The 22,583-nt window shown below is 42.6% G+C and overlaps 2 protein-coding genes across 2 annotated transcripts in view; both read right to left on the bottom strand.

Moving 5' to 3' along the window:
• Positions 1–22,583, bottom strand: part of LOC147337001 (protein NLRC3-like) — a 618,167-nt gene that overhangs the window by 312,029 nt on the left and 283,555 nt on the right. The window lies entirely within an intron of this gene.
• LOC147337010 (uncharacterized) lies at positions 1,324–7,760 on the bottom strand. Its single transcript, XM_086287253.1, has 4 exons — positions 7,578–7,760; positions 3,718–3,954; positions 2,686–3,045; positions 1,324–2,360 (listed from the first exon to the last, which is right to left on the bottom strand). The coding sequence occupies exons 1-4, from the start codon at positions 7,593–7,595 to the stop codon at positions 1,668–1,670; spliced, it is 1,308 nt and encodes a 435-aa protein (XP_086143379.1). The 5' UTR covers positions 7,596–7,760; the 3' UTR covers positions 1,324–1,667.

The raw sequence follows: 22,583 nt of genomic DNA, 5'->3' as shown, positions 1-22,583 counted from the left end.
TCTTGATGATGTCATCTTGATGACTTGCATGCATAACAGTGAGCTTTCCTTGCAGGAGCAGTTTTGTCTTAGTTGTGAGCTTTTCTTGTACCGGACTCTGCGCCCTAATTTTAGTGTCAGACCACACATTCAGAGTATTCCATCAGAACCAACCACGACGCAAGAGGAACACTGATGACGTGCAACCCCATGACCCAATCTGGGGCAGTGATGTACCAGCGGAGTTCAAGTTGTGGACCACCAGACAGAAGGTCCTGCACTCACTGTTCCCATGGGTCGGAACTGGAAAAAACACGTTAAGAATTGAGACTCTTGACTACCGATTTGGACTTTTCCTGAACAGCTCAACAAAGATAAATAAGGCTCAGAATGAGGAAATCAACGCGATCAGAATAGTGGTCATGCAACACAGGGTCGCCCTGGACATGATTCTCGCTGAGAGAGGGGGCCTCTGTGTCTTATTCAACACCACTTGTTGCACCTATATCCCGGACAACGTGCACTCCTTGACCATGACCACCGCCCTAGACAAGTTGCGACAACTGAGTAATGCGCAGCAACAAGACTATGTCACGAACAATGAGGACTGGCTGACCTGGCTGCTGAGTGGCAGCTGGAAGACCCTCGTGATAAAAGGACTCGTACTGATAGGAGTTCTGCTTCTATTATTGTGCTTGTTTTCTACATGTATCCTACCATGCATAAGATCCATGATTGACAAAATGGTACAGGCCACAGTAATTACCTATGTTGGACTGCCACTAGAAGATGAATCGGATGAAGAAGATTTAGTATAGAAACACACACACACATACTGAATGATGCTACAATTGAAAATGTTATAAGCAAGTGATTGTTGGCTGATAATAAAGTATGATTAAGTGAAAAATATTAACATCAGGAGGGGATGTTAAAGAAGAAACGCTTTTATGAGTTTTATGTTGCATTAAAGTATATGTTCATATTTTACTCTTAATAGGAAAAGAACAAAATGTACTACTCGCTCTGTTTATAGAAAGAGGAAGTTCACCCTATGACATTTATACGAACTTAGACACACACACACACATATATGCAAAATTAGAGGAAACTGCTATGCTTGTTTCACCCTGCTATAAATAATAAACGACTACTGCAGCTCGGTGTGAGTCCTCTCTGAGCCCTCACCCGTGCAGCACGTTAACCGTCTCCAAGTGTCTCAGTGTTGTTTATTCACCTGTTTGATAACTGTAAATCTCTGACAAGAGTTTATTTATATCATCTTCACGTGAACACATTCAAGAACATCACAGATGAAGAAACATTAAAAACTTCCACACTACATGAAGCAAGAAAAATAGTTTATTCCTTTATGTAGAAAAAACAGAAACATCAAACATCTCCAAGACTCTCTTTGAAAGAACTAAAAACCTTTGTTCTCATGGTCCAATCATGAGTGAACTCCCCGATGAAGCCTTGTGTGCTAAAACATGTCAGAGTTTTAAAGGTTAAACATGAGTTTCCAAAACGTTTTGCTGGAGAACAATGAACTATTTGACTGAGTTTCAATCATTTACAGACGAGCAAAACCAGGACAGAGAAAAAAGGACAAAACTGACTCAGTAAAAAACAGAAAAGAAGATCCCATGTAGATCTGTATTATGTAGAAGTTCAGCCCAGCAACCAGTTCAGTTCAACACAAGTTTAAATGATTCTATCTGAACTCTGTGGAGCCTGATCTCAAGCTTTTTGAGTCTGACACAGAAACCAGAGGATCTTTCTGTGTCTTCAGATTCACTGTGATCCAGTGATGGGAGTGATTTCAGCCCTGAGTGATCGCGCTGATGTTTGCACAGAGCAGACAATGAGGTGAATGTTTGGGCACATTGGTAACAGTGAAACAGTTTATTAGTAACGTGGGATCGTTTGTGTGCAGAGTATGAACTGAGATTCCTGAAGCTCTTGTCACACTGGTCACAGCTGTAGTTTCCTTCTATGTGTGTTCGTTCATGACTGTTACGATGACCTGAATGCGAGAAGCTTCTCTCACAGTGTCTGCACTTGTGTGGTTTCTCTCCTGTGTGGACTCGTTTGTGTGATTTAAGCTGACTTGCAGTGGTGAAGGATGACCCACACTGATCACAGAGGTGCTTTTTAACCCCACTGTGAATCAGTTCATGTTGTTTTAACTCACTTGGTGTGGTGAAGCTTCTCCCACATTCTTTGCAGTATTTCAGTTTGTCTCCAGTGTGTCTACGTTGATGTGTTTTAAGGGCAGCTTGCCAACTGAAAGTTTTTCCACAGAGGTCACAATGAAAGTCTTTCCCACCACCACAGTGATGACAGGGTTGAGAACTGGATCCATCTGTGTCGCTCTGCTTCTAAACAAAGACACAAAGACAGTGTAAGTCAGTCCTTCAACATTTGTATCCTGAACGTCGCCTGAAATAAAGAGCATCTCTGCAGACGTCCAACTACATTTGACTGTTTCAGTTAACACACTCAGTTTACTGGGCTGCAATAACTACAATACTACCACCATAATACTACAGTAATACTAAAATCATAACTGAAAGGAAAATCTGAATAATCACTCAGAGCTGCTTTTCCATGCAGTAGAATTGCTAACATGCTAACACAGTTTAATGAGCAGAGTTGTTCCAAACAGTCAGGCTAAAATGACAAGATAACAATATAAATACATACCTCACAGTAGCTGCACTTGTAGAGTCTCTTTCTGGTGTGGATCTGTTGGTGTCGTCTCAGGTGACGTGGAGATTTAAAAGTCTTCTCACACAGGTCACATTGATAAGGTCTCTCCTCAGTGTGGGTAAACATGTGTCGTTGTAAGTCTGTGTGAGTTATAAACTCTTTGCCACACTGTTCACAGCAGTACACATCATGTCTGGTGTGAATGCGTAGGTGTGTATTTCGGCTCTCTCTCTGGCTGAAAGTTTTTCCACAGATGTCACAGCTGTATGCCTTAATTCCAGAGTGGGTAACTAGATGCCTCTGTAAGTGGCTACTGTTAGTAAAAGCTCTGCCACACTGATCACAGCTGTATGCCTTAATTCCAGAGTGGGTAACTAGATGACTCTGTAAGTGGCTACTTTGAGTAAAAGCTCTGCCACACTGATCACAGCTGTACGCTTTAACTCCACTGTGGATGAGTTGGTGTTTTTTTAGGTAACCCTTCCTGGAAAAAGACTTTCCACACAAGTCACAGCTGAACGGTCTCTCTCCAGTGTGGATGACCTGATGCTGTTTTAGTTTATCCCTCACAGTAAAACCCTTCCCACACTCATCACAGCTGTATGGCTTAATTCCAGAGTGGGTAACTAGATGCCTCTGTAAGTTGCTACTTTGAGTAAAAGCTCTGCCACACTGATCACAGCTGTACGCTTTAACTCCACTGTGGATGAGTTGGTGTTGTTTTAGGTAACCCTTCAAGGAAAAAGACTTTCCACACAAGTCACAGCTGAACGGTCTCTCTCCAGTGTGGATGACCTGATGCTGTTTTAGTTTATCCCTCACAGTAAAACCCTTCCCACACTCGTCACAGCTGTATGGCTTAATTCCAGAGTGGGTAACTAGATGCCTCTGTAAGTTGCTACTTTGAGTAAAAGCTCTGCCACACTGATCACAGCTGTATGCCTTAATTCCAGAGTGGGTAACTAGATGACTCTGTAAGTGGCTACTGTGAGTAAAAGCTCTGCCACACTGATCACAGCTGTACGCTTTAACTCCACTGTGGATGAGTTGGTGTGTTTTTAGGGAACCCTTCAAGGAAAAAGACTTTCCACACAAGTCACAGCTGAACGGTCTCTCTCCAGTGTGGATGACCTGATGCTGTTTTAGTTTAGCCCTCACAGTAAAACCCTTCCCACACTCGTCACAGGTGTGTTTTTTCTCTCCCTTTCTTCTGTGAGGTTTGTCGGCCTCCTGAGAGCGCTGACTTCTGGCTCCATGTTGGTCCTGCAGTGACAGAGATACAAACAGAGGCAGTGAGTGAAATGCAGTCGTGGAACAAACTCAACCTTCAAACTCCATTAACACTAGTTTCAAACCTGAAGGTGGAGCGTGGCACCAAACACCTTAAAGGTCTCTTATCCCCACCTGCTGGTAGTTCTAACACATTACATCCAACCTGCTGTTAAAGATAATTCATGACTGTTCAAACACTAAAATCATGCACACACACACACACACACACACACACACACACACACACACACACACACACACACACACACACACATTATTTTATAATTTAGATTATTTTGTTGTTTCCTATTACATATTTCTATAATTTGTATAGATTTATACAGAATTATTCAGTGATAATAAATCCTATGTTTGTTTATTCTAAAGGAACCCCGTTAGCTTCCACAACAGATGTTGCTCGTCTTCCGTCAAATACTCACATAAAATATTACACAATAAAGTGGATTCAAGATATCCACATAATTTCACTCTTACATCCACAGTGAGGTTTCACAATTGTTCAAATATAAGCAATCAATAATAATAATAATAATATCAATAACATTGAGGCACATTACACAAATTTGAAAAACAAATCATGTCTTACAATATTTACAACAACTAAAAGCTCTGTAAATCGGCTTTTAAGTGTTCATTGAAGTTTTGAATAATTCTCTAATTTTTTAAGGCAACTTATTCCACTTAAAAGTTGCTCTAAATGTAACAGTTTTACAAAACGTTACTTTTAACTCGAGCATTTACTAAATTGCAGCTTGTTGAAAACTGTGTAATATGATGATGTATTTCATCTGGATACTGCAGCTGAGCAGAATAAATGTGGTGTGTTTAACAGAATTGCTTTCTTTAGAACTACAAGTAAGCCATAGAATATTTTAGCCTGTACAGGAAGCCAAGAAAGGTTATTATGCATGTTATCAATATTAGTATAGTATGAACATCTTCACACTAATCTGGACGCCTTATTCTGGACTAACTGAAGTCTGTTAAGATCTGTCTTATTAGCTGCTGACCAAATGATTGAACAATACTCCAGATGAGACATTACTAGTGCATTAATGACATCTTTCATAATGAAGAAGTGATACACAAAGAGCATTTCATAGCCATAGCTATGCCTTGTCGGCAGAGTTATGTGACATTAGTGATGTTTGTACTTTCAGCGTTAACTTGGTTTTAAAGTCTTTAAAATATACGCCGTTCAATAGTCGACCTTCATCTGACAGAGAATGTGATGATTTTGTGGATAATTAAAGTCAGTCATATATCCACAAACACAACAAGCTGAAAGTCAGTGATGCTGCTCGGTTTGCAGTCCTGAACATCACGGCACAAGCAGGATTTACTGCACTGTTAATGTTAGCTGTGTTATATTGCTGCCTCTGTTCGGTGGTGTCGAGCCAAACGCACTTTAACGTGTGTTTGAACGAGCTGACGGTTCACTCGTTAAGCTGAAAGAAAGATGCTTTAATCACAGCAGTCACACATGTGTCCACTGCACCATCTGGAACTCTTCTTGTTTACACTCGTAATAACACAAACACTAAATCCTGCTTCTCTGGTGCTGTTGTGTAGCAGTGTGTACACCTGAGACTGTCACCTGTCTGTCTGTCCTGCACTCTCTCTCTGTTTCTTTCTCTCTGATTGTGGAATAAAAGTATGAACATGTGTTTATAAGTTACACTTGTGTTTGAATCCTGCAGCTTATCACACATTTGATTTCCATGTGTGACGACTGCAAGTGTCCAGAGTGAGAACAGACTGAGGGACCCACTGCTGCACATCATCTGTGAGGCTTTGCACCCCTGATGATCCACCAGGACAAACTCAGCAGTGTGTGAGGAAGAGGAGGAGGAAGAGCCAGCAGCAGCTGACAGATGGAGAGAATAGACAGACTGTTCCCTGTTTGTGAAGGACTGCTAGGAAAGTTTAACATAACTGTCTGTGCTGAATCAGTCTTATTAGGTAATGTTCAAATAATGTGATCATCCCAGTGTTTCCAGTGTGGGAGAAAGTACTCAGGGCCTTCAAGTTACACACTATGAAAGGCAGCAACAAGTTTAATGTTCAGAAACCTAAAGTCTGTATCAGCAGCAGAATGGAGCTAAAATAAATGTTGGTTTCAGTTCTATGAAGCTTTGAGTATTTTGGATCAGTAGCTGCTGTGTTTGTTGCATCATATTGCTGTAACTGTTTATATGCTTTATATATTCTGAGCTAAGTTGATCTATAGTGTTACATCATATTCTATAAGGATGTTATGTGTTTGTAGACTTTCTGCCCAGTTTGACCCATTTAGCAGACGTCAGCCTGTTTAAGGCTCTGATATCTATTCTGTGTGACTTACAGCAGTTATGACATGGTCTGATTTTCTCACCCAATAAAGGAATATTTCCTATATCAGTCTACTCTTCATTCTATCAGACACAGTTATCACAGCTCCTACATTTGCTTTTTACACATATATGTAAGCATTGAGCCACATTTAGTACCAACATATTAAACGAACAATATTTGTCTCTTATATATGATACATCTGTATACACACTGTCACAGATACTTGTCTGTGAGTGAAGTGATTAATATAATAACTATCATATTGGCCATATTATATTTACATTACCACAGTGAGATGACTTTAGTCTCATGAACAACATCAGCTAATTGTTATTTACAGCTAATCTTAAACGACTGTTCAGCACAGAAATGAAGCCCAACAATCATGTTTCACAGTCCTGTGGTCTCAGCCTCAGATACTCATCAAATCACACAGAGCTCATGTAGAAACAAATGAACTAAATATGTTCTCCTTCATTTCTGTCAAACAAAGCTGTATGAAACGTTTCCAGCTGTTAGTATCATGGTTGCTAGGCAACCTGGGCAGCGCGACGGAGGCTAGACGTCCCATTTCACGAGCCTCGCACTTCGGCCTTAGCGGTCTTTGAGTACCCTTGAGGACTTTAAAGCTGCAGAACCTGAATCGGGATACAGCCATGATGATCTCCAGCCTCGTGCTCGCCAACATTCTCACCTGAGTTAAGAAGACGATCACTGAAATGGTCTCAGCAGGTCCTTTGATGACAGCAATGAAATGCAGCGGTAAGGCTTTTTGGGGATTAAGTTCGTTTTCATGGCAAAGAAGGACGATGCAGTTCATCTGATCACTCCTCATAACATTCTGGAGTGCAGGCAAAATGCTATTATAAAAACTTAAGCAGCAACTTCTCCAGGTTCCAATATTTATGCAATTCTCAAACCTTTTGGCCACGACTGTATAACCTCTTCTGAAGTTTAGTGGATATTATACATGGTTATGCTCAGGATGTGTCGGCCAGTTTCCACTGGAAACGCCTTTTGGTTAAACTGTCAGCGAGCAATTTGCATTTGCACGGTTACATTTTTATATAACTTTAATGCACATAAACAACAGCTGCTTGTTTCAGTGAAAATACATTGATGGGTTTTTAATAAAGTTGTGCAGCTGTAAAGTATTTTGTCTGGTGTCAATTCTATCGTCAGCTACATCGTTATGGCAAATGTTCAAATGTATATGGTGATAAATATCTTTGGTCATATGGTCCTGCTCTGTCTGTCACCTTCTGTGTTGAGCTCATTGTTTCCTCTGTAGTGGCTGAGCTGAGTCCAAGTAGCTGAAAATGTTCCTCTGCTGCTCCGTCAGACTCTCCTCCTCCTGCTGATCAGCTGGGACACAAAACAGATCTTTGTTAGGCTCCACACTGCACTGAAGAGTCAAAGTGTCTCATATGTTCATCTGACAAGTAAAAGAACACATTTTTGTTTCCCGAGGTGGGCAACTTGTTGGAAACAAACACAAAAGCTTTGAGCACTGATACCTGCCATTGCTGCCATTGAAAGATGCAACCCCAGCAATGTGGATTGTCAAGACTCAAACCAATCATCAAGCAAAGACAACAGGGATCATTTGTTTCTGTTTATTTAGCATTCACAGCATTTGTAGTTGCCTTCTGTGCAGGGGAAGTCCACGCACACTGTGTGGTACCGCCATCCGCAGAAGGTGCATTCAACCTCTGTAAGAGAAACGAGGTTGTCTGAGACTGAAATGATATTCACTAAAGAAGTGGTGATTTGTAAAACTTCAAGTGTATGATAAGGTGAAAACAAATACACAACTGCATGTCATGTAGTTGAAGGTTTTTTTTCTTTTGGAAGACCAGAAAACACTGAAAGTTACAAATTAGTCCTTTATTTATCCAGGTAAAAAAAAATCTCATTGAGATTAAAAATCTCATTTCCAAGAGAGACCTGGCGTCATGGCAACACAAGTCACATACCACACAGGTATATAACATTTAAAACAAACACAATATCCCAACATGTGTAACAAATGTATTGTGCTTGAAACAAATTCAGAATAGGTGATAAAGCAGCTGCACATGTGTGTCACGAGTAAATCTGGCTGTATAACAAACAGAAACAAGTGATGCTGCTGTCTTTGCTCAATGGTTGGTTTGAGTCTTGACAATCCACATTGCTGCCATCTTTCAATATGTTGAATGCACCAGTGTAAGTGCAGCCACTCAGACTCAATGTGTTCATAGAAACAGGTGCAGATGTGTCACGAGTTCATCCAGCAGTAGCTATGGCACTTGGCCACAGGGGGCAGCAGTGGACTGACCTGCATTTGAGACTGCTCCAGCTGCTCTGTGACAGTCAGTAGATCTGCTACAAATTGCAGATCATATGCAAGTTTTGGAAATGACATTATAAATATTCCTAACTTAGCCACGGCAGCATTGTTGATGTATTACCTATATACTACAAATTATTCCACCTGCTGAAAAGTGGATCTAATGTGGGCGGACTCACACTTAGCAAATAAACCTGTGATGTGAGAATGTAATCAAACTGTTGATCAGAGGCAAAGTAATTTAAAGTTTATGATGCTATCGTCTAATGTTAGCTGACATGATGTTAGCTTGTAAACTTATGTTGTTGTCTGGGTCTCATGTCTGATCTGATGATAATAACTGTGACAACACAGAGATTAAATAAAGGACGTTGGTGGGACTTCTTATGTTAGAACTATAACTTCAGTTAAGGAGTGAGACGTAAGGTGACAAGGAGAATGAAGAGAATGAGAAAGAAGTAACTGGGAAGAGAAAATGAAAACAAAAATTTGAAATGATCAAATTTGTGTTAACAGATGATGGTGATTTTAAAAATTCAAGTAATTTAAAGGTTTTATCCTATTTGTTGTTGTTTTTTTCATATTCTTCTATTTGCAAGAGGTTATTAATAAAACAGGTTCTCTTTCTGGTTTCTCTTTTTGGACGCACTCTCTACAGCTTATCACATCCAAAATGGCGGATGTCAAGTACAAAACCTCGACAGAAACAATCAGCAAGAATTTTAGCATCAGTCCAAAATAAAACTGTCCAACTACAGAGTTTTAAAATCCAACTAAACTATGAACAGAGATCTTTTACAAATAGGCTATTGATGAGATGACAGTGGTAACAAAAACGTACACATCCGCGCACACAGACAAAATGGCGGGAGAGCGTTTAACGGTCGACCTCATGAGTCCGTTACCGTGAACTATGGAGCGGCAGATTTGTGCTGGAACTGAGCTGCACACAGCTGATGTTAGCCAGGAAACATTACACACTGCTAACGTTACCTTCACACGGAGCTCCACACGGAGACGATCAGCGTCAGGCACAAACACCAAGTTCAGAAAAGAGGAACTTTGAGCAGGAAGGAAAGAGTCAGAGCGGCGTTTGAGGACACGTTTACAACCACGAACATCAGAATCTGTCTGTGCTGCATTCAAGTGCAAGTTGGAAACTCACTAATCTCTGTCATGTTGTCCAAAGATGATTTATTTCTGCTGGTTTTCTTGTTTGAAACACAAACATGTGTCAGCACTTTGTTGTTCTTCACCCTGCAGCATTTGAATATTTCAGGAGTAAACTGATCATAAATTCATGAAGTCATGACTGAAAGTGCAGACTGAGAGTGGATCACATGATGTTTGAGGTGTGTCATGTGACATGTTCAGTATTGTCACACATGTCTAGATTGTCCCTGATATCATAGCTGCTCAAACACTGATGATTATATTTGAAGAATTATTCCTGATGGCAGCAAAGTTTGAATGGAGCTCTCTGTCTGTGCTGATTTGTCGCCCTCTGGAGGTCAAAGCACAAACTGCATGATGTCACTGTAACCACCACGGTGACAGGAAGTGTTTTTAAATGATGAAATATGTCAGTGATGCTGATAGTGTGTTCATCACAGACGTTCAGGCTTCGTGTTGACATGAATCAAAGTTAATGTCATTATGGACCAAGGACAGTACTCTGGGTCTCCTGCAGAACAACTCGAGCTGTGATACCTGAATGAAGAGCCTCTGCTGCTTTAAAGAAGGAGGCTCGAGGCAGCGGTGAGGTGCAGACCAACCAGCTTTTATTCAGCAACTTTAACAGAAGGATCAGAAAAATAAAACTATACAGCACAGTGATGCTGACTGAAGCCACAGCATTAAACTAAACAAACATCTGATCATCTTTAACAACATCTAATAAATAATGACAACTATTTAATCCTGTATTTCCTACAATAAAGCCTGTTCAGATATTTGTTGCTGATGGAAATGTAAAAGGCTCCCAGGAACCAAAGGACAAAAACAGAGGCAACAGTCACAGCTGCAAAGGATCCCCTAACACATAAACTGGTTCGAAGCTATTTTCTAGCTCTGCAGAGGAGCTTGATTGCACGGACAGTAAAAAGTGGATTCAATAACAGCAGCGAGCGCTGAGTGATATAACGGTGCTGCGAGCAGCAGTGCAAAGGCTCACACAGAGACAGCAGCTACACTGTGTGTGGATGTGATCCACAGTCACAGCTGTGGGTTTCAGTCAGTGTGTCTCTAACTTCATGGTCACATTTCAAAGCTTATTGGAGCCAGAAGATGTTCAAGTAAAAGATTTATTGCTGTACTCGTCTACCAGGATAACAGGAGGTTCATAAAGCTGTGTAATACTTCAGCTTTCCATCATGGAGTAGTAGTTGTGTCCCTTTGTGTTCATTAGTGTGTTCACACATCTACTTTAACTTCACTCTGTAATGAAAGGATTCAAATCACTGATAAATACATACATGCTGACTCTGAGTCTCAGTGAAGGAGGAAAGGATGGATGAAGGCAGCCTAGTGTGGGTCATGTGTGTCCAGCAGTCATCCAGGGCCTGGATCCATCTGTAACAGGAAGACAAAGTCCAGCCTGTAATCATCCTATCAGGCACAGCGTTTCCATCCAGCATCCTGACGACGCTAACAACCCGTCAAACGTCTCCTCTGGTCCACAGAAGTCACACTTCCTGTGTCATGTTTACCTTTTTAAGTGTGCTATTCAAGCCTGTGTGACCAACTCTGACTCTCCAGATTCCATCCTGGTCTCTGCTGCAGCTTCTTCTACACGACTGTTTTCTGTATAATAATATCTGCCTTTCCCGTCTCTGTCCCAGTGTGCCTGCCACTCGTCCTTCATCTTTACCTTCATTATACTCTTCACCTCACTTTTACTTTTACTTTTGTTTTTATGTTTTTTGAGCTGAGCACAGGCCCACTCTGTGACACTCAGAGGTTTGTGGATATCATACTGAGAGTATTGGACACAGTGCAGCCAGCTTGCAGCCACTTTCCCACCACTTTAGCACAATGTTTACATGAGACTCAGCCACACAATGTTCCTGGGCAGACATGTGGTGCAGCATGGCTGATGGCACTGTACCTGCAGCTGTCATGGACAAGAACCACTCAATACCTCACCCAAGCCAAGCCTGTGCTGATGTTGTGATCTGAGACCGAGACACTAACCCAGGATCATGATATGATGTTGTGAGAGTTTCACTAAGAATTAGCTCTGATTACAAGATTTCAATCTATGGTAACTCTAATTTGTATTTACTTCAGTTTGTTCATCTTGGAGCTGTGTGCAGCTGAGGACAGTCTTATTATTACCAGGTGAGGATATGTAACAGCCACAGTCTGTAGAGATGATGTCACCATGGAGTGGTGATGTCACTGGAGCTGCCAATATGTGCTCCAGCCAAAGCTACACCAGAGGGTTGTGCTGTGTAACAGGTTGGTGCAGGTGGTGTTATCTACATTTGAACATTAGGCAACAGTCTCATGAAGACACTTTCTATTGTTCACTAAAGACCAACAATAACAGAGACAAAGGGAGAGCAGCAGAACTAGTGCTAACAATTAGCACTGCTAGCCTGCCCACCAACACCAGCTAATGTTCTAAAAACGATGATCAATGATTTTGCTGTAACGGCTCCAGCTGTCTGTGTCAGGGACACGTTGGAGATGAAGTGAGTGATCCAGTGACAAAGGTTTGGAAAGCTGCAGTCAGCTGAGACTAAAGGAGTCACCTGACCGAGAGACCAAATGTTTCACTGAGAACGTCCAGATGAACAGAATCAACCTTTGGGATAATCTGTTCCACACATCCATGTTTCACTTACTGCATTATATTTCCTCATTGCTGTGCACACAGGCCTGTGGCTTATAACCAACTCCAAGTTCAGACTCAGAGGCTGCTGAAGCTGTTTTCTGGAACAGAGACGTGTTGGATATAAAAGCAACTCTTCTTTATGTGTCAGCACTGAGGAAAGGAGCAGCTTCGTTTCTAAGTGTATGAAGGACTGTAGCAGTGTGTGTGTGAGCTTTATTTCACAGACAGAACCATGTCAAAAACACAACTTCAGGTAAAAACAATACAAAATCAAAGAGTCTGATCAGAAGGATTAAACAGAGGAGTGTGGGACTGTTTTTAACAGACAGCAGGTTAAGCCAGGCTGGAGGAGTAAACTGAGCCTCGGTGTGAGCAGCAGTGTGTTTGACAGGAAGCTGAGATAAACAGTCTGGAGCCCATTTAGTGCTTCATATGAAAGTGTGAGGATTTGAAAGCAAATCTAAAATCAAGCAGGAGTCAGTGTGAGAATGATTTGTGCTTTTCCTCAGTCAGATGCTGGGAGTTTCAGTTCATCCATGTTCAGCGTGCTGTGCTTTGTGTAACAGGAGAATATGACAGTATAAATCAAGTCTTCATGTCACTGAAAGCCTCCACAGTCTGCTATGGAGGTGCATCAGTTTGGATTTACAAGAAGAACATTTCTTAAACCTGCCACAAGATGGCGCTCCAACAGAAGGGATGTCCACAGTGTAACACAGACACACACATACTGTGTGAATGTGTGAGTGAATGGGCTTTCAACACAAGGCTTCTGCTGCTACCTTTAATTACATAATTAGCTAACAAGAACAAACTGTTAATTACCACCAAAGAACGGCTCCAGATTTTAGCTGCTGACCATTTTGTGAAACGTTGATTACATCAGCTTATTGTTGATTTTTCAACCTTAATATCAGCTGCTTTAAAGGAGCCTGGTTCTCTCGCAGTAACACTTTTCTTCACTAGATGCAGTGCAGGCACAGTCTGTGTTTCTAAACTACACACTAATGTTCATTGTTGTGCAGCTAAATCCTCCCTCTGGATGGGAAGAATCCCTGTCAGGCTTCAAACACCTGGCTTGGTGTTCTGGAGCTAATGTGTCACCTGTGAGGACTCTGAGATGAACACACAGCAGACACTTCAGTTCTCCGTCTGTGTGTCCTCAGTTTCCCAGCATGCCTTGGCTGTGGTGGTGGAGGTGAATGAGGGGGAACATGCTGCTCTGTCAGCACTCAGGTTTCATACCTGGTGATCTCAGAGGACAAAGCGGCGTTACAGCAGCGCACGTTGATGAGACCTGATGCTCTGAACAGTTCAGACTTCAGCCTCACTCTGAGGAAACAAACGACTGACTGTCAGCAGCAACTACACCTGCTCCATCAGTGACGGAGAGAAGAACTGAGACTGAGAGACATACAGCTGCAGGTCAAAGGTCAGAAACGCCCGCTCTTTGTACGGGTCAGGAGTTAGTACTGCAGAGGTCAGAGGTCAGCTTGCTGACAAACCATTTGAAACAGTTTGGAGCTAAAAGCACAACAGCAGAGGAAAGAAGAGACACTGCAGAGATGATGCAAAATATTGTGTTTTGTTCTCAGCTGTCAAAAAGTGTAACACACGTGTTCCAGCACAGCCTTTGTGTACTTTCACTTCTCCATACTGTCCATTGGAAATCCTGTTTGTTACTTTTTGATTTCAGTCCATGTGTCCAAAGCAAACTTCTGTCCCACACTTTCTCTGCTGACTCTTCACCGATGCTCAGATGATCTCAGATGATTTCACCAGAACTCATCAAAATTCGGGCTCCACAGAAACCCAGACGTCACTAAACAAGCGTAACAAGCAAAGTGAAAACTGGTCGTTCAGCTTTATTGACCAAAGATAAGCTCACATGTCACCTCATGACACAGACACTTATTTCCACAGCATGCACGAGGACTGACAATAAGTGTCTATAAAGCCACTTCTATCTGCCACACCTGTGCTTCTGTCATGGTTGCTCTCCTCTCACTCTGTCATTTATCCACAGTCTGCCTCCCTCTGCTCCGTCAGCTGACGTCCTCTCTACACCACCTGCTGTGTTTTATCCTGCAAAAACACATTTAAGAAGCGTTGCACCGAGTAACAGGAGGAACTGCTATAAAATCCATTTAAAGGAGGTGGTGCTGAGTGCTGTGACTGGGGTCCCACCACTGACATCACGGGTGGAGGACATGTTGGAAAACTGCTACAAAGTGCTGTGCAGCCAGCAGAGCTTACAGTCTGTCCTGTGTGTCATACAGGCTCTCACACTTAGTGTTTCTGTGACACATTGAAGAGAAGTTTGTGTTGTTCACAGTTGTGCTTGTACTGAGTGACAGCTGACATGACCTAACAGGAATAATGTGTCTGTGCTGAATGAGAAGTAACACACAATGAAGTCTTGATGCATCTCAATCATCCAGGAAAGTGAGTCTGTTGCTTCTGTTCATCTGGACGCAGCGTTTTGTGGGAGAAACGTGTCGTCATCATCAGGTGACGTCTTCAGTCTCAGCTGCAGGTTTCAGTCTTACAAACAGGACATTTGCATAAAGACTGAAAGCAGCTGCAGGAACGATGGGCTGGGAGCTCCGTTCCTTCATCTTAATTATGCAGATTCTCAGGACCATTGATCAACAACCACTGATCCATGTCCATGAGTCCCATTCACAGAGATGTGGGAATGGCTGCAGTCACAGCATGTAAGATGGAAATAAATGAGAAGTATTTAGCTGAAGTGGATTTGATTTATGTTACTTCTTTTTTAACTTGTAGTTCTACATTGGAAGATTATTGTGATATTGAAATATAAAAATACATTTATATTCTATTATTTTCTCAAAATAAGCGTCACACTCGTGGAAGCCGGTGTAGCCGCCGAAACGCCTGCATTTATGGAGACTTTCAGCCCCAGGTAGGCCAGTTATGGATCTTCGGATCCACATTATGTCAGCAGCTGTTCTCCACCGTGAACTGTGTTCAAACAAACACGCTCACGCCTCACAGACGACAGCTTACAGTCCTGTAGAGATAAAGTGACTTCGTACAGCCCCGTCTTCAGTCTTGTGGAGATGATCTCGACGCTTTGGTGGATGTTACTAGCTCCTGTGCAGTATTTTGTAAAGACATGATTATACCCCGTAAGCGCGTTAAAATTTACGCTAACAATAAGCCATGGGTCACTAAAAGTGTCAAATCCTGTTTAAGGAAAAAGAGACAGGCCTTTAAAGAGGGGCTGTTACCGATTTTCAGACAGCTACCAAGGAAATGAAAATCGAGATCTTGAAAGCAAAACAGACAAAAACCTTCTTGAAAGCAAATTTGCTGCAAAAACTTTTGGGTCTGCCTGGACTTGTATGAAAACCATAGCAGGGTTTCAAAATCCCCAGAGCAGCAGTCAGGTCATTTTAGATGTTTTAATTCAGACAGAGATTTTCAAATGCTTTAAACATGTTTTATGCTCGCTTTAGTTCTTCTGATTTCAGCGAGGATATTTGGGAACTGAAACAGAAACTGAGAGATACTCAGCACTTTATCATTGAACTCAGCGATGTTAAAAAGGCCTTTCATACAGTCAATGTGAACAAGAGCCAGGTCCTGATAATATTAGTGGCCGCCTAATTAAATCTTGTGCTGATGAACTCAGGCCTATATTTCAGGTTATTTTTAACAAATCCTTGCAAACACAACATGTGCCCTCTCTTTGCAAAGAAGCAGTCGTGGTTCCTGTCCCTAAATCTAAACGACTTCAGGCCTGTTGCCTCACTTCAGTTGTCATGAAAGTCTTTGAAAAAATCATCAGAAATGTGATTATGAAGAGACTGAAGGTCAGCTGGATCCAATGCAGTTTGCATACAGGCCCAACAGAGGAGTGGAGGACGCACTTTTGACTTTACTAAATCTGATTCTTAAACATGTAGAGAGTAAAGGGACTTTTGCAAGACTTCTTTTCATTGATTTTTCTTCGGCTTTTAATACAACACAGCCCCATATTTTAATTAACAGACTTTTAGAACAGTTTGAAATCAGGAAAAACCTGCTGGGCTGGATTTTAGATTTTCTAACTGACAGGTCACAAAGAGTGAGAATAAATGGGGTTCTGTCTGACCCAGTGTTCTCCTCCACAGGTTCTCCTCAAGGCTGCGTCCTATCGCCCTTATTATTCACTCTCTATACAAACATGTGTCAGGGCAGACATGAAAACAGGGTCATTATTAAATATGCAGATGACTCTGTTATTGTCAGCTTACTGAAAGAGGGTGAAACTAACCACGGCCCAGTCATTGATGACTTTGTTCAGTGGTGGGAGGAGTCTTATCTCCAGCTGAACATATCTAAAACAAAAGACATGGTTGTTGATTTTAGGAAACAACAAAATGGGCACGGAGTCACTTTAATTAAAGGTCAGAAAATAGAGCAAGTACAATCATATAAATATCTTGGGACCATAATCAATGAAAAACTGAACTTGTGTGAGTGTGTGATGGGTGGATGACTGGATGTGTAAAGCACTTTGGGGTCGGAAGGTTGCCGGTTCGAGCCCCGGCTTGGACAGTCTCGGTCGTTGTGTCCTTGGGCAAAAAAGCACTTTGGGGTCCTTAGGGACGAGTAAAGCGCTCTACAAATACAGGCCATGTAATGGCAGAAACATTCTCTAGTGTAAATCCTGACTAGTTCATTAACTACAGATCAGTTTCAGTGAACATTATTCACAGAGGGATCTGAGTTCCTTATACCAGACTCTACAGAAACTGTAACACTGTACAGCTCTGCGACTCAACAATATGACAACAATGTAACACACACTAGAATCATCAAATAAAGCCCCACTAGAACTAGAACTAACTAACTAGCACTGGACACTTGCATATTAGAGATTTCTACCACCATAGGAGGCGAGATATCATCCTTGAACCAGAGCATCCAGCCCTCAATTTCGGACATAAAAAGCGACGTGGCCAGGCATGATAACACTTTGACTGAACTGCAGGACTGTGCCTCGAACCACTCTCACACCATCGCCACTCTCCAGGCCACTGTGGAGCGTTTGTCTGCGGAGGTAAAGAAGTTAGATGAGAGATGTGGAGCTCTTGAGGCACTCCAGGAGGAATAATTTAAGAACTGCAGGAATACCAGAAGGCACAGAGGGACCCAAGATGACTGAGTTGGTTCACACCTGTTGGCGGAGGCGCTATCTCTCGAGGAGAAGCCACTCATCGATCGAGCACATAGAGTGAATCGCCAGCGTCCCAAACAAAGTCATCTTCCTCATCATCTTGAGATTGCACTACTACCACATTGGTGAGGAAATTCTGCTGAAAGCTGCAGAGAAGAAGAACCTGATGTATAAGGGTTTTTAAAATAAACATCCTCCCAGATTTCCCTCCCTCTGTTGGAAACGCAGAGCCGCATTTGCAAATATGAGAGGAAGACTACATGGGATGACCGGCGTCAGGTACAGACTGCTATACCCTGCAAAGCTGTTAGTGACCCATGGTGATGTGAGGAAAAGCTTTAGCGATCCCAAAGAGACCGTAGACTACGCGGAGAAGCACCTCTCCCACCCACCTTCAAATGTATTAAAAGCAAGGATATATCTATATGTCTAACGCTGACACAGCACTGTGTTTCTTCTTTTCCCTTTATATTCCATGTAAAGGTGAATATGGAGCGTTTATGGCGATTTTCTGAATCACGGGCAGATGAACTTCCCTGAAGTGTTTCTTGCTGGGTGTCGAGTGTTTGACCGACGCATGAAACGACACGTTTGTGAGTCTTTGTGAGTATTTATCACACGGCGTGCTGCGGGGAAAAGCCTGTTGTAACATTCATGTTTTAGCCCCTGACGGCTCTTTTTGGCTTTTCATCCCTAAACTCTCTGCATGCTCTTTCATGTGATTCGTTTTATTTTGAAAAGTCTCAATAGGATCTTGAGCTTTATTGTGAAAGGTTTATGTGGAAAATAAAGAAGCGGACGGCGGAGCCACGAGATGGTTTTACCGGCGTTGTTGCTAACGAGCGTCCGTAGTGTGGTTATATTAAATATAAGAGAAAGAGAGAACTTTAATACAGACACTACAGTGAGCATCACAACCATGCAACATATTTTACACCATGAAACAAACGATCTTTCATATCATCATCTGATATATATGTTATATGGAACAGGCCCAGCTCAGGCTGCCTGTGATGCAGCACAGCGCCACCCTGTGGTCATCACTGCACTGGTGACACTACAAACAACAAGTATACAGGATGGACGGTGGCCCTGAGAGCTCACACACACTGCTGCTTCTAAAACACCATGAAACAGGAAAATGCTGTGAAAGCACAAAATAATCACAGTTCAAAGAGACAATAGTGACAGAAACAGAGGCTTCACTGGTGCTGAGGGAGAAATCCCAGAGAAGCTTCCTTCCTGCCAGTATACGAGCCCACCAACAGAGACAGGACCAGTTCATCCTCCATCACTTACTGTGGCTCACGTTGCTCTTCTGTTGCTTTGCATCACAGACGCGTCTTTACTGGCTTCTTCTTCTAATTGCACTTAGAAACATGTTGTCTTTAACCTGTCACAGCTGCCCAGATGTTGCTGCTGAGAACATGTGGAGCTGATTCATGTAGTCATGTGTCTGTGAACAGCCAATCACAGGAAGACTTTCATAAGAAACTCAGAGGAACAGCTGAGATGTGCTGAGTGACACAAGAATTGACAACAGATGTTAAAGTTCAAATGGTGGTTTTGTTTGCAGGGACTGTGAGTGGATGGAGATCCTGGTCCTCCTCAGCTGTGAGTTCTTCCTCTGTCATGAGAACCTCAGGGGGAGAACATGTGCTCACTCTCAGCTGCTTTAACAGGAAAGAAGCTCTTTTAGATCAAAGCTGAGAAACTGTTTGTAACAGCGAACTCTGTCACCTTTCTCTCCTCAGTCTGCTGCTGGACAGGCCCATGAAGCTCTGCTGTAAAGGCTTCCATGTCCCAGGCTTCACCTTTACCTGCTGACCAACGGGAGGCGTGGCCAAAACAGCGATGGGGAGTGGAGCAGCAGGTAGCAGAGGTGAGCCTCTTGTATGCAGCCTGTTATCTGTGGGACCAGGGAGGACGTGACACAGATGTTGCTGATTCAACATCTGTGTGACAGCTGGAGCAGCACAGTCTGCAGGAAACATCTGTGCATGTAGGAGACACCAAGGTTTACATGGTGGAAGCAGACGACTGACTCAAGCAGCCTCACATCACAGGCTGCTGGCTACAAGCACATGACCACAGTGACTGGTTTCACTGGTGTCTGTCCCAGTCTGTGGCAGAGATACAGGAAGTCACAGACAGCCTGCACACAGCGTTTCCTCTGGAGTGTGTTTCACACCCTGTTTGTGTTTCTCACTAACATGTTGTAGTTCTTCCTGCACACAGCAGCACTTTGATCATTTCTCCTGCTTTTCTTCCTTTTCTAGCTTTTATACACTGACAGTAACACAAAACTCCAAAGTCATCATTTGAGGAGCTTCTTAAGAGTTTCTGTGAGTTTAGTGAAGTCAGCCTCTCAACAATAAGTGTGTGTGTGTTGATTATCTAATGTTCAGAGAGGACTGCACTGATGTAGCATCCAGGTGAGCAGCTTATGAGCCAACAGGGGAAATTTAGCTGTATTATTGTTGTTTAAATGTAATAATTTATGATTTCATGTTCCAATATTTCACTTTTCCCAACGTTTGTTATCATTTGGTCTGAAAACCATGACAAACAGCAGTGTTACAGTTGTTAGCATTAGCTGCTATAGAGCACTCAGTCACTGTATTGGTGTTAGCGACATGAACATATCTGAGCTAACTGTGTGTTCCAGACGTGCAGCAAACCCAACTGTCCCTGTGTTTTCCTGCTGTAGACATTATCCCCATGATGCTGACGTCCTCTGGTGGGACGAGCTCACACGTTTATGGATTCAGATGCTAACTGGACCAGACTGGTGTCAACCTTGGTGCTATAGAAGCAAATCAAAGAAGAACCAGTTGAACCTGAGCTGTCTGTAGTGGTGACACCAACACCATGTCACCTGCACATGCTGACCCAGGGTCAGTGTTGAACCTATAAGCTGTGTCCTCACAGTTCAATATGTCCTCACTGCACAGGTCAATGACATCAGAGCTGTAATGTTGTTCCCGTCTCACTAAAACTTCTGGCATAAGGTGACTTTTCTGGGTGATTCCTACTCCAGGGTCACCAGTTTGAATCCTTCTGTTACTGCTGGGAACGTGCTGCTAAAGTGCCCTTGAGCAAGGCCACGTCCAGCTTATGAAGCCAACCCTGGGCTCTGCTTGCTGGCAGTGACAGAGTAGATGAAACAGCTCAGTGGATGTTAACTCACAGCTAACAGCGCTCTGTCATGGATAAGTGAAATAAAGCTGACTGACCCACAGCTGCACACAAACACCTCCAACACCTACAGGTCAGCAGGTCCACTGCTGTCTCTGATGGGCCCAAACTTTGCTTGTTCAGCGTTTGCTGCTGCTGACTTTGAAAATCACACCAAACATGGAATCAAATATATCGACTCAGCTTAGACTACAGAGAAGCTCGGCACTGCTCACAAAACTCAAACACAAAAGGCTTTTTAAAGACAACAATCACTTTGACAGACACACAAACACGACTGAGTACAGAGCAGCTGCTGGTTTGAAGCCACAGAAATGTTCAAATGTTTAAACACACTGCAGCGTTGCAGCCGTGATGCATTTGTGCTGCTAAGGCCACACACATCAGCTGCCTTACATTTTAGTACCAGTTCATCTCTGACCATGGCAGCACAGTCTTTCCAGTACAGTGATGTTGGTGGGGACAGTGGGGACTGATTGTTCATTGGCTGTAAGCCGGTCACATGGACGTTTAACTGGTGCTTTGATTGCTCTGTAGTCTGTTGTGCCTGTGAGCTGCTCCTAAAATGAGACAGATTATAATTGTCACCATTCTGTTAATGACTCTTATTATGTGCGCTCTCCTCCACTGTCACACTAAACACATTAAACCTTTATTTTTGTGTAAAGTCAGGATTTATTGGCTCTTCTTAAAAGCGTCATGAAGTGCAAAACTCAGCAAACATTATACAAAAGTAGATTTAGAAGCTGAACTGAAAACATTTAAAGTGACAGTCAGCACAAATCCAGCTGACATCTCCATCCAACCCAAGTCTTCATTTAAAGTCATTATAACTGTGACACACGTTTGTTACAGTATTAATCCTGCCTGATGCTGCAGGGCCAACATCATGAAACAGGCTCAGCATTTATTTCCATTATGAAACTTTATCATTAAAAACAAACCATTGTTCTGCAGTCGTCCCAGGACTGTCGGTCAAACGTTCTCTCCACATGTTTAAGGCTGAGCTCACTTTATCGTCTGCCTGAAGGAGGAAAGCAGATGTTACTAAACATCACAATAAAACATATGAAATGGGTGCACATGAGGAACGTCTGCACTGTTAAAGCCATGCAAACATCTTCACACATGAAGCAGCAACACCTCTCAGTTTAGCAGCAGCTGGTAAAAGCCACAGTGATCCTGGAGCCTCCCTGAAGGACTCGTTCATCAGTAACTGTCAGGAGGACGATTAAACCTTCTGCACACGTCCTGTAGTTACACACTCGGGAGGAAAGACGACGTCCTCGCTCTGCAACATGATCTGTGTTTCATCCAGGACGCTCAAACACAGACTGGTTTCCAAATATTAGACGCACTGGTTCTTCATGCGTTTCTACCTGAGCACTCAGAGTCATTTCTACAACAGGCCTCCTTCACCTGCTGGTGCCTCTGTTTCTGTGTTTGGCTGTTTCCATCAGTGCCTGATGTTTGTGATCTTTGATCTGTTCTGAAGTCTCTCTTTGTAACACAAATGTTGTTTGGCTTCTTTTGCAAACAAGGCAAAAGAACTTTAATGGATTCATTTGCTGATCTTACTTTTCTGATGCAAAGCCGTCCTTTCAACGCTTTAGAAAGAAAACCAAACAATGTTTTTAAAACTTTCCCAAAATGTAAAAGCTATTAAAACCATAAACTTCTGCTCCTTGATCATGTGATTCTTCTTC

Source organism: Aulonocara sp. 'chitande type north' Nkhata Bay, linkage group LG3, assembly GCF_057382095.1.
Source record: "Aulonocara sp. 'chitande type north' Nkhata Bay isolate Kocher_YH1m ecotype deep benthic linkage group LG3, A_spYH_male_GT1.1, whole genome shotgun sequence".
Lineage (NCBI taxonomy): Eukaryota > Metazoa > Chordata > Actinopteri > Cichliformes > Cichlidae > Aulonocara > Aulonocara sp. 'chitande type north' Nkhata Bay.
This window is presented reverse-complemented; position numbering and strand designations above follow the sequence as displayed.